The 13,287-nt window shown below is 43.8% G+C and overlaps 1 protein-coding gene across 1 annotated transcript in view; it reads left to right on the forward strand.

The window, feature by feature from the left end:
* Positions 1-12,873, forward strand: part of DMRT1 (doublesex and mab-3 related transcription factor 1) — a 91,441-nt gene extending 78,568 nt beyond the window's left edge. Inside the window, exon 5 of the mRNA XM_038402555.2 lies at positions 12,520-12,873. Coding sequence (XP_038258483.1) covers positions 12,520-12,674 — 155 coding nt within the window. The 3' untranslated portion in view covers positions 12,675-12,873. The remainder of the gene's footprint in view (positions 1-12,519) is intronic.
* Positions 12,874-13,287: the final 414 nt, after the last annotated feature.

Raw genomic sequence — 13,287 nt, forward strand, 5'->3', positions numbered from 1 at the left:
TTGAATGTGCCTTGTACAATCGCTATCTGGATTTCCTTTCCTCCAATTCCATCCTAGACTCACTCCAATCCAGCTTCCGTCCCTTTCACTCCACTGAAACCACTCACCAAAGTCTCTAATCACATTTTCATAGCTAAAGCTCAGAGCCAGTATGCCATCCTCATCCTCCTTGACCCATCAGCCACGGTCTGTCACAGGCAACTATCTCCTCCTCACAAAATCATGTCCTCCCTTAGCTTCCCTGACTCTGTCCTCTCCTGGTTCTCCTCCTGTCTCTCTGATCAGTCCTTCCGAGGATCTTCCTCATCTGCCCTCCAACTTCCTGTGCTGTTTCCATAGGCTCTGTCCTTGCTTGCTCCACTTCTTCTCTCTCTGTACTTTATGGGTAATCTGGGTAATCTTACCCGCAAACACAACTTCAGCTACCACTTCTATGCTGATGACTTACAGATCTATGTCTCTATTTCATACCTGTTTCCTTCTGCCCAAACTAAAATCTTGGCCTGCCTTTCTGACATCTTTGTGAATCTCTAGCCATCGTCTCAAGCTTAACATGGCTAGAACATTGCTAAGGGCTTGTCTACACAGGGATATCCAGGGAAGTTATTCAGAATTAACTAAAGGTGTGAATTTTAAGTGGATCAGATTAGTGGAACTGCATTAAATCCTTATGTGGACACTTTTAATTCTGAATGAGGGCATTCGCATGGGGTTTTAATGTGGTTTAACTAATCCACTTCAAAATCACACCTAATTTTGAATAATTTTCCTGAACAACTTTCCCTTGTGGACAAGCTCTAAATCCTCTGCCATGTTAAACCCTCCCCACTACCTCCTTTCTCAGTCACTCTTGACAACACCATCATTCTGCCTGTCACTCAAGCCTGTAACCCGGGTGTCAACTTTGACCTGGACCTCTCTCTAGGTCCTCACATCCAGGCTACATCTGAGTCTTGCAGGTCCAGTCTGTGTAAAATCTCTAAAGTATAGCCTTTCTGATCCATCCACAGAACTAAAACTCTCAGCCAGGCTGTCATCTTGCGTCTCAATTACTGCAATACCTGGCTTTAACAAGTGCAGTCTTGCCCCACTCATACCCATTCTGGATGCTGCTGCTGTGACTGTCTACAGCTGCTCAGGAGCACGAGTACAAACCTCAGGGCAGACTTTGAAGAAGCAGGGCACACTCCCTAAATTGGCTGTGAGTTCTGTACTTAGATTTCCGCAACCAATTATCAAGTGTTAACTCCTCAAGCACTATAACAGCCTTAACAGGGGAGTCATAGACAGCCCCCCTATCTTGCCACCCAGGTAAGCTTGCCTTTGTGACAAATGATCCCTTACACCAAAAATCACAATAATATTCAGATTACTTCCAGGTCCAAAGGACCAGTCACTTACCCCAAGTCAGTTGCACCTTAGATCTCACATCAAAGACAACACTTGTAGCCAATTCTATGATAAACTATCTAAAGATTTATTAATTAGGAAAAGGAAATAAGAGTTATTTACAAGGTAAATCAGGTAAACATAACTCACACAAATGAGTTGCTGTCCGTTAAGTTTCAAAAGTAATAGAAGCTTCTATAATAAGCAAGTTCTGTATGTCCCTTAGGGCTAGCCCAGACTAAACACAGGATCGTTTGCTTATGCCTAGAAAACCTTCCCCTTGAAAGTCCAAGCAACATAAGAGAGAGAGGTTTTTTCCTGTTAGGGGTTTTTGTCCCATTCTCATTCTCTGAGCTGTCAGTTCAGCTGATGGGAGATAATTCACTTTCATGTCTCCTCTTCACTGGCTGGGTGAGTGATGGGTGTGTGTGGAAGTTAGCAATTAACAGTGTCTTGTCCTCTGATGTTCCACAATAGTTTGTCTGGTGTTGCTGGGCCTTCTTTGTGGGGCAGAAGATAACACCTGTTGGAGACTAGTATTGTTTCACACTTGGGAGTGCTTTCCCCTGTCTAGTGACTTAGAGTTACAGCAGAAACATTTAAATATTTACCTTATAACATGGGATACAGATGTTATCAGTGAGATTATGATATACTTGTAAGTTGCTGCATTCATCAAAGTCTAAATACTAACCACATTCTTGTAATTCTAATACCTATTTTAACAAAACTAACACACAGGCAAGCGGGACTGGTTCCAGCTGTGTATTTGTCAGTGATCATGTGAGACCTAGGGGCCTTGGCATGAACTGGCACCTGGTCTGCCAGCATCACAGCTGCAAAGAACATTGTCCTAGCCCATTGTTATCACCTGCCACCCCTCCCCTGGCTCCCCGTTCTCTATTGCATCAAACATAAGCTGCTTGGCTTCACTTTCAAGGCCCTTCACAGCCTATCCCTGCTCTACCTACCATTTCTCATTTGCTATCACACTGTTGATGATCACCTGATTTCCCACGATGCCAGCCTTGATTGCTCACTAGTTACGTTTTCAAACAAGCACCTCTGTGCTTTCTCCTCTACTGCCCCACACATTTGGGAGAAGCTCCCTGTGAACAGCTGCAAAACTAACACATTCTCCTCCTTCAGAATCCTCATTAAAACTCTCCTGTGATTTGATGCCTACAAAAAATTTGACAAGGGGTAGACTGCTTGAGTGCGGAGATTGCAACTTATCATGCTGACCAATGTTGTACTCCCCCATCTGTCTATTGTGTTCATTATAAATTCTTTGAGGCCTTTTTGTTCTTTGTACAGTGCCTAGCACAATGCAGTCTTGATCCACGACTGGGGCTCGTAGGACTCTGGTAATACAAATAATTAATAAATAATAATAATTAATAATCTGGAGAAAGTTGGCTCCAGCTCCCCAGTTCCTGAGGTACCTGGCTGGAATGGTACCACTGGCAGCGGGGCTGGCTAGGTGGCAGTACTGCCATTGGTTTCTTGGTTATATCTGCACTTTGTGACCCTTCTTGTGGGGCTCACATAGCGGAACTTAATGCTTCCTCAAGCAGCATTAACTTCCATAGTATTTACAAGAAGAGAATCTGCTGTTCAGAGAAGAACACGGCATATAGAGCCACTGCAGTCTGCTTCCACGCCTGCTCCCTCAGACAGCCCCAAGCGTGCTGTGTTTGTGCCTAGATGCTGAGAGGGACCCAGCATCAGACTTGCTCTTCCCCTTTCTGTGCTCACCAGCCTTGCAGCTGGTCTTTGCGCATTTATTTGCACAGTGAAAAAAGCTCTTGCACCTTGATAGTAAGTGAGGCTGGTCTGCTGATTTGCCTCCTCCCTGAACAAGAGGGTGAAAGAGTTAATAAATGGCTTGTGTTGCTCAAGTTTAAATCTTAAAAATGGCTTCTTATTGAGAGTTTAATGGTTTTTAAAATGTAAACGCTGGGAAAATTTACTTTTCAAGCATGAATGTTTTTCTGGTTTCTCACATCAGTGGAAGTGTATTATTCTTTCCAGTCCGTTGAGTTCCAGGGGATCACTCAAGTCAAGTGCTCTTTACAGTGTTAGAAAATATAAGGTTTTGTTTTTGAGGTTGGGTCCCCCCCCCCCACACACACCTTTTTTTTTTAATGTGGTCTTCGCTGAATCCTCATGTTTAGCTGTATAAAATATATGGGTTCTCTCCTAGGAATAAAGGTGATTAGATATAGGAATGCTCTAAAAAAAAAACCCAACAAGTCAGGGCCCTATTCTGCAACCGTTAGTCATACAAGTAATCCTTTCACATGTCATGAGTAAGGAATACTCAGTTATATGAGGATTGTGAAATCAGCCACATCTTAAAATTAAAGCTTTAATGAAAGACACCATAGGTCTGCTTCTTTGAACACGATGGACTTAGACATTTCTGCTATTGGATCTTTAATAGAACAGCAATGAAATGTAGGTTTCTATTTTGCTGACTCTTAATCTTAAGGCTGTGTACAGCTCACAGACCTTGTTTGCAGTTCCCATTATCATCAGTGCACTTGTCCTGCCCCCTTGCTTGGGCAAAATATCTCATTGACTTCACTGACTTCAGGGGGCGTTAGTCTGAGAAAATAAATAAAGGACTGGGCCTCTGGAAGCTTTGTCATATGCTAAGGACAGTAACTATGTGCTGCTAAGACCAACATCTGTCAAACCTCTATGACTAAAGTTAGACACCTAAACCACATTTAGGCATCAACATAAACAGCCTGATTTCCAAAAGTACTGAGCATTTGCACCTCTGATCTCAGTTAAAATCAGACCACTTTTATGTAGTGTTTAGATATGGTTTTCAATGCCTAGCTTTAGGGACCCATATCTGAAAAATTTTAGCCTCAGTTTCTTTAGAATTCCAGGTGTTTGCAAATATGGGTCAATATGCAATAAAACATAGATAGAGCTTTAATACCTACTGTTTTTTTAACATTTACCACAACAGGAGTAGGATGAGATTTTTTTGGAAACTTTCTGAAAGTTTGTCATTGAAATTTTTGGATTTCAGTATTTAAAAATGGGGCCTCTCCATCATTTTGGGCACATGACCACTAAAATTATTTACAAATCCTATCAAATAAACTCACCCATTCAGCTATTCAGGAATAAACAAAAATGTATCCTCCTTAACTCAGTTACTCCCTTCATAACTCATGCGCTTCTCCAGAGTCTGGGAAAACAGATGTTCCTTACAACATGTCCTGGGCTCTTCTGGAACAAGGAGGGAGGCAACCAAGTTTCAAAATCAAGGGCTGATCCCTGGCCAATCATCCCTGTTTAAACCGGAGGAGCATCTCAACTTATATCATCTGCCAGGTATCCTGTAGGAGAGAAGCATTTTCACAAATAGTCAGATTTTACCAAACCACGGGTCAAAATCAAGACCTTATATTGCACTTAACAACAAATAGAAAGCTAGTGTAGTTCCTGGAGCACAGGTGCAAAAAAACCTTAGAGGTTTTTAAGGTCTGGCTTGACAAAACCATGGCTGGGATGATTTAGTTGGTGTTGGTCCTGCTTTGAGCTGGGGCTTGGACTAGATGACCTCCTGAGGTCTCTTCCAACCCTAATATTCTATGATTCTATAATGTGCCCCTTGCAAAAAGCATCTCTAAATGAGCAAGCCACTACATTCCACACCAGTTGAAGTTGCCATTGGTTTTCAGGTGTACATCCATCAGGTGTAATACCATTTCAAAGTAACAAAGGCAAGGATCATTTGTAACAAGTTTTTCATCCTAAAGAAAAGGGTTCAGCTTTTTGGATGAGTATAAATGATAGAAAGCAGTCATGGCAGTTAGGACCTGGTCATCCAGAACTAGCTGAGCATCCAACAGAATAACCAGGTTGTGAACCTGTGTCACTAAAAGTAAGCTTACTCTCTCCAACAAGGGAGCTGAAATAACCTCTGCCAGTTCCTCCAATTGCTTCCTCTAGCCTACATGTTTGAAGACTAGCTGGCTAAGGCCTGGTCTACAGTACGTGGTTATTTTGGAATTAGCCGAGTTACCTCGAAATAAAACTGGTTCCTTCTACACGACCAAACCAGTTTTTTTGATTTAAAGGGCTCTTTACTCCAATTTCTGTACTCCACCTCAGCAAGTCGAGTAGCACTAAAATCGAGATCGCAGTTCCGGGTTACAGGTATTGTGGACGCAACTTGATGATATTGGCCTCCGGGAGCTATCCCAGAATGCTCCGTTGTGACCGCTCTGGAAAACACTCTGAACTCTGAGGCACTAGCCAAGTAGGCAGTAAAATCCTCAGGAACTTTTTTGAATTTCCTGTTTGGTCACCATCAGAACAGTCCATCATCCCAGGCAACCATGCATAGTCCACCATCTCAAGAGACCATGCAGTCCCGGATTCACAGACAAGCTCCAGCATGGTCCAAACGGGAGGTACTGGATCTCATTGCATGTTGGGGAGACGAATCTGTTATGGCAGAACTATGTTCCAAAAAAAGGAATGCAAATACATACGCTAAAGTCCCCAGGGCCGTGACGGAAAGAGGCTATTCCAGGGACACCGAACGGTGTCGTACAAAAATCAAGGAGCTCAGGCAAGTGTACCAAAAAGCCAGGGAGGCGAACGGGCGCTTTGGGTCACAGCCTCATACATGCCACTTCTACTGTGAGCTGCATGCAATTATGGGGAGTGACAACACCACTACCCCACCACTGTCCGTGGACACCTGCAAGGGGGGAGTAGCACAGAGTGAGGAGGATGAGTTTTTTGAGGACGAAGAGGAGGAGGAGGAGGACGAGGACGAGGAGGACAGTGCACAGGTGGCAAGTGGGGAATCCATTTTCCTCCCTAGCCAGGAACTATTCTTAACGCTGGACCCAATATCCTCCCTCCACTCCCAAGGTGGGCTCCCAGACCATGACCCTGGAGAAGGCACTTCTGGTGAGTGAGACCTTGATCAGAGCCATGTGGTGGGGGGTGGGGGGAAACCCAGCCACGCTGGGCTGTTTGTGTTTAGTATAAAGGGCTCATCCCTTCTAAGAGCATCATCGGAGCCATGCTGGGCTGTTTGCCTTTAGTTTAACGGGCTCATCCCTGCTCAGAGCCTCATCGGAGCCCCGCAGTGGGTGTGTGTGTGTGTGAGGGGGGAGGGTGTTGTGTGAAGCGATCATCCCAGAGAGCCCGCAGGCTGCCTGCAAGCTGAATTCTGTTGCCTGGCCACATGTGATGGCTTACTCACACCGAAGTGGCAGGCACTTCAGTATAAGAGGCAAAATGTGATCTTGTACAGAAAGAACATGTGCTGTGTACTATGAATTGCCTGTTTCACTGAGAAACAGTGTCCCCTTTGTTCTCTAAAATGTATTTTTTAAAATGCTACCCTCCCTTTTTCTCCTCCTGCAGCAGGTGCAAATGTTTCAACGCGGCCCCTATCTACTCCATCCCAGACGCTGGTCCAGATTAGAAGGCAGAAAAAAGCCAGGAAGGCGAACGGGCGCTTGGGACGACATGTTTGCTGAGCTCATGCAGTCCTCCCGCACTGATAGGGCCCAGTTGAATGCGTGGAGGCAAACAATTGCGGAGTTGCATAAGAGAGGAGGGACGCATGCAATGAGAGCAGGCAGGATGCTATGGTCAAGCTCATGAGGGAGCAAACTGACATGCTCCGCTGTTTGTGGTTCTAAAGCAGGAAAGACAGCAAGACCACAGACTGCCGCTGCAGCCCCTGAATAACTGCCCTCCCTCCTCCCCAAGTTCCATAGCCTCCTCACCCAGATGCCCAAGAACACGGGGGGGTGGGAAACTACGGGGACCCACACAGTCAACCCCAGAGGATTGCACAAGCAGCAGAAACTGGCATATCCTAAATTTTGATTTGATTTCTGGACTTGTCCTTCCCTCCTCCTCCACCTCCCTAACCCAGTACTCCCCCTCCCCTGTCTAACTTCTGATTTCTCTCAAATGTTTGTGCAACAAATAATAAAGAACGTTTTTTAAACAATTGTGACTTTATTTCCTTTCTCATATATATACCATGCCCTGGCCAGTCATGAAACTGGCTTTCAAAGCTTCTCTGATGTGCAGCGCGCCCTGCTGCGCTCTTCTAATCGCCCTGTTGTCTGGCTGTGTGCCAGGCGAGTTGCCTCAACCTCCCACCCCACCACAGAAGTCTCCCCCTTACTCTCACAGATATTGTGGAGCACACAACAAGCAGTAATTACAATTGGAATATTGGTTGTGCTGAGATCTAACCGAGTCAGTAAACTGCGCCAGCACGCTTTCAAACATCGAAACACACATTCTACCACCATTCTGCACTTGCTCAGCCTATAGTTGAACTGCTCCATATTACTGTCCAGGGTGCCTGTGTACGGCTTCATGAGTCCTGGCATTAAGGGGGATTCTTGGTCCCTGAGAATAACTATAGGCATTTCAACATCCCCAACAGTAATTTTCTGGTCTGGGAAGTAAGTTCCTTCCTGCACCTGTTCAAACAGACCAGTTCCTGAAGATGTGAGCATTATGCACCTTTCCTGGCCATCCCACGTTGATGTCGGTGAAATGGCCCTTGTGATCCACCAGTGCTTGCAGCACCATGGAAAAGTACCCCTTGCGGTTTATGTACTGGCCGCTCCGATGCTCTGGGGCCAAGATAGGGATATGCGTTCCGTCTATCGCCCTGCTGCAGTTAGGGAACCCCAGCGGATTAAAGCCATCCCTAATGGTCTGCACATTTCCCAAAGTCACTACCCTTGCTAGCAGCTGGTCAATGATTGCGTTGGCTACTTGCAGCACAGCAGCCCCCACAGTGGATTTGCCCACTCCAGATTGATTCCCGACTGACTGGTAGCTGTCGGGCGTTGCAAGCTTCCAGAGGGCTATGGCCACTCGCTTCTCAACTGTGAGGGCTGCTCTCATTTTGGTGTCTTTGTGCTTCAGGGCAGGGGACAGCAAGTCACAAAGTTCCATGAAAGTGGCCTTATGCATACAAAAGTTTCTCAGCCACTGGGAATCATCCCATATCTGCAACACTATGTGGTCTCACCAGTCTGTGCTTGTTTCCCGGGCCCAGAATCGGCATTCCACGGCATGAACCTGGCCCAACAGCACCATGATCTCCCAATCACCACAAGCCATGCCGTCTGTCTCCATGTCCTCAACACTATAGTAATCGTGCTGTCATTGCTTCCTCGCCTGGTTTTGCAGGTACTGCACATACTGCTAGATAATGCGAGATATTTACAATGGTCAAAACTGCACCGGAGATCTGATCGGGCTCCTTGGCTATGGCACCTGCACGGGTAATCCTGGAAAAAGGGCGCGAAACGTAGGAGAGCAGAGTGGCAGCAGAAGCTGTGCTGTTTGGTTCACAGTAGCTGAACAATGGCTGAAAATGGTTGTCTTCTGTGGCTTTCATGGCGGTGGGAGCCCAGGACAGACAACATGGAGAAGCTTGGAAGCGTGGCAATAGCAGGAGAGCAGAGTTGGCGGCGGAAGCTGTGCTGCTCGGTTCACGATGGCCGAGCAGAGTTCAGTTGGAGAGGTGGATTCATAGTAGCAGGAGAGCAGCGGTGCACCGTGTGCTGAAAGCAGTATGGCATTTGCACAGAAACGATTGTCTGCCATGGCTTTCTGACGACACACACCCAGAAACACGTGCGAGAATGTTTTTGCTCCATCATGCACTGGGAGCTTAACCCAGAATTCCAATGGGCAGCAGGGACTGCAGGAACTGTGGGATAGCTACCCACAGTGCACTGCTCCAACATTCGATGCTAGCCTTGGTACTGTGAATGCAATCTGCCGAATTCACCCGCTTTAGTGGGGACACAGAAGACCGAATGTATAAAATAGCTTCCGAAAATTCGAATAGAATAATTTCGAAATAATTTCGTATTGTAAGATTCATTTCATTCAAACTCCAATTGGTATTAGGCACTAGCCAAGTGACAAAAATACCCCACTTCAAAACATTTCAGATAAACAAAGCTGAACTGTGAAAATCTGTGCACCAGACTAAGTGAAAGGTTGGCCAGCCAGGAGGGGAGTGCATTTTTGTGAATCAGGATGCACCATCACCAGCACCAGATATAGTGTTAGACATTCTTTTTATCTGTATGTCACTATGCTAATTTTAATATGCATTCATAGGATACCTAAATACCTCCAACGCCATCCTTTGCCTATTTTAGTATTCCCACTAATAATAAATACACTTGATCTTAGCCAAAAAGTGAAGAAAAGAATGTAGTCTCAGTTTAAAATCTAATTAATCACATATAGGATTAATTTAACATGTGGTTCATTCTGTGATAATACATACTATTCTGTACACTAGATGAGTTTAATATCTGGTTCTATATCCTGCATCATAAATGTCTGACAAAAGATAGAATACATGTGATACTTTGTTGAAATGAATAAGGAGAAGCCAGTAAAACTGGATGGTATAGAGTTAAAATCTATGCAATAATTCAAATACCTAGATTCAGCTATGATGGGACTGTGGAGGTTAGGAATTGAATGAAGAATGGCTGGGGAAAATTGATGTGAATTCTCTAATAAAGCTATGCTAAGTAAAGAGCAAAGTGTATAAGACCATGATTAGGCCAGCTATGGCATATAGGTCAGAACGCTGGGTAATGAGAAAGAATGCAAACAATTATATCACCTTGCTGAAATGAGAATGCTCAGGTGGATGCTGGGTAAGAGGAGAACAGATAGGCTATGCAATTAAAGTCAGTAAGAATCATGATTCAGGTAAACCCCATCATGGAATTGTTCAGAGTATTGACTGAGATGGTTAGATCACATTGAGATGTGGTATATGTTGGCCAGAAAGTACAAGATCTAGCAGTAACAGGACAAGGACTACAAGGAGGACCAGAAGAAAGTTGTTCAAGATCCTGAAAGAGAACGTGAAAGGAATACTTGACAGGAACGCTTGGAATAAGAACTTCTGACCCTGAGTAACGGGACAAGACAAACGTGAAGAAAATCTGATTCTATATCCTGTCCTTGCAGGATAATGAACTCAAAAGAACTAAAGTCTAACTTGCCTCTTACGTACACCAGAGTAAATTGGGAGTAATTCAGTGTGTCAAATTCTCTAATGGCATAAATGGGCAAAACTCCACTGAAGTCAATGGAGGTGGCAGTTTTACACTGTCATAGAGTTTGGCTTAATGGCGTTACACTGCTGTATAACAAGTATAAAGGAAAAGAGGACCAAGCCCATAGCATATTTTTCTTCTCTAATGATTATGATCCTATAAAAATAAAACAAGAAATTGAACTGCGAAAGAAACCCATGGTCAGATATCTATTAACCCACAGAAGCTGGAAAATTCAGAGGTATCTAAAGACAGGACCACATTCTGCTCCCAGTCACACTAGTGTATTTCAGATTACCTTCACTAAACTCATTGGAGTTTCTCTGGATTTTCATTCCTGTACGTGATGGTAAAATCCAGCCCATTCTCTTTAATTCAGCTTCCATAGACATTTCAGAAGTCTGCAAACATTCAGTGACCCGGTAGGTACTGCTTACCTAGACATAGCAGGGTGGTTTAAGGATAAAGTTTAAACTTTAACACTGCATTCCTTGTTCTTGTGTGGTTGTTCTAGATTAATCATAGCTTCTAAAAAACAATGATTGTAAACTGTATTCTCTTTGTAAAAGAGCTCAGCCTGGGAACATTCTCCACTAAATCCTAAAAATTCAGAACATAATAAGTATTGATGGTTAACATGTCAGAGAGCCATTCAGCTTCTGCTGTGTTTTAGTTTTCTAAAAATTACTCTAACATTCAACTACCAATGCATTTTGCTAATTACATCATAGATTTCCCTATTGATTAACAGAATCTGAATTAACACAGGAGCACTAATGTTACCCTCTCACCATTATTGTTGTACAAGAAGCCATGGCAGATGCTGGCAGTTAGTTACACAAACATTAGTATTAACGATTGGCTATTTGGAATTAGTGACAAACTGCAGCCCGATGGAATTCTGAGCTTGAAACCAATCAGGAAGTTAATGAGGAGAGAAATTACCACTGCAGCTTCCCCTTAATTACCTTCTCGCTAGGCAGGAAGGGAGTGCTGTGGGTAGATCTCAACTCATCTAAGGTTAAGAAGGTCAGAGACCCTTTTACTTGGTTTTTGTATCTACTGCGAATTGTAATGTTGCAAATATTTCCAATCCAGCCCTATATTCTGAAATCCTTAATATTTAATTCAAGTGTGTTGCAGTCTTAGCTCTTGAGACTGGTTGTCTGTTTTAGTTACAGCTTTAATTCCCATGCTCCTTAAATTCTTATTTTATTGCTTAATACTATATTAATCCGTCTCATTATTTTTCCCTCATGCCCCTTGGTTTTAGATGCGACTCTGCTCACACTCCTTGACTTCCATAGCTATACAATAGGTTGTGTTCTCGCCATGCAGGAAAATCCAACATAGGAGCCAAGGAAATGTAAATTTCCTTCTAGCTCAGGAATTTATAGTGGCACCCCTCACCATACAGTTGTGTCTGAGGGCCTCCCTTGCTAACTAAATTAGCATGGCAGCATCCCAAGTAGACTTCTTGGAGTCTCCAGCCCTTGTCTCTGGACCTTATCTTTCCATTAGAGGGCAGGGTCTTCTCCCTGGTGGAGTAGGAAGAGGAGGTACAGTGCCATAAACCAGCAGATGTCCCAAGATCCTTGTTCCTTATCTCTTTCCCATTCTCTAGCAGTAGGTTCTATCTTGGCTCAGTGTTGTAGAGGGATGATTGTGTCCCAATACGCTAGCATCCCCAACAGATGTCAATACTGCAGAAAGCTGTAACCAAAGGTTGCAGAGGTGCTCATTTGGCTGTTTGCCAAATATATTTGTTTTCCCCCCACCCTCTGTCCTTGGCTAAGAGTTATTTGGGCCCATCCAGCACAGCAGAGGGAGTACACAGGACCCCAAAGCTTTGCTTATTGAAACCAAATCTACCATTGTGTCTAAATTACTATTAATGCTGTTTGTTGGGCCTGTAGTTGTGCGCAAGGAGGGGTGCCTCCCTAGGGCCCCATCCTCTCAGGTGTTCCAATTAATCTGTTAATATCCCACTCTTCTATTTCCTCTCCAGTATTTTCACCACCCAGCAGTCAAGATTCTGGCTTAATTTCCCTTTCCAGCAGCTCTCCTATCAGCACTGAAAGCACCAAAGGAGTACTGGAGTGTGAGTCTGCCTCTGAGTCTGGCACCTTCACTGTTAATTCTGTCATAGAAGATGGCGAATAAGCAAAATTCAGCTCCATGTCTCTACTTTATTCGGGAGAGCAAGTGCATTCTGTTATAATGTTGTTTGTTTGCCTGTTTTGCATTGACTGATGCTGAAGTAACCATTGAAAAAAAGTTTGGTTTATTCTTTTCAGACTCGTATTATAATGACCAAAGACTTTGAATTCCTATAACAATTTAGGGACTATAGCTTCACAGACTGCAGTGCAGGTTAGGTATTTTGCACTCTGTGTTAATGCAGTAATTCTCTTTATTAAATGTACACACTCAGTAAACTATTCTTTACTAAAGTCCTCGATTGTGGCATGAATAAAATATAATCAAAGTTAAGATGAAATGTTAGAAGCCTTGCGGGTTTTGGTTCCAGTTTGCATACACAAGAATGCTATAATGTAAAACAGGTCAGCTAAATCCCTAACCAGTGACTGAAAGCAAGATGAATAGACATAGCGCGCTCTCTCTCTCTTTTTTTTTTTTGTAGAAATTACTTTAATTTGCTAAGATACAAAATATTTTGTAACTTTACTTTGTAGCACCCCTCCTCCCCCTGAAAAGAACACTGTTTGCATTCATGGACTGTCAATTACAGAACCGATTCAAAATAAAGAATCCT

The sequence above is a fragment of the Dermochelys coriacea genome, chromosome 5 (assembly GCF_009764565.3).
Source record: "Dermochelys coriacea isolate rDerCor1 chromosome 5, rDerCor1.pri.v4, whole genome shotgun sequence".
NCBI classification, from domain to species: Eukaryota; Metazoa; Chordata; order Testudines; family Dermochelyidae; genus Dermochelys; species Dermochelys coriacea.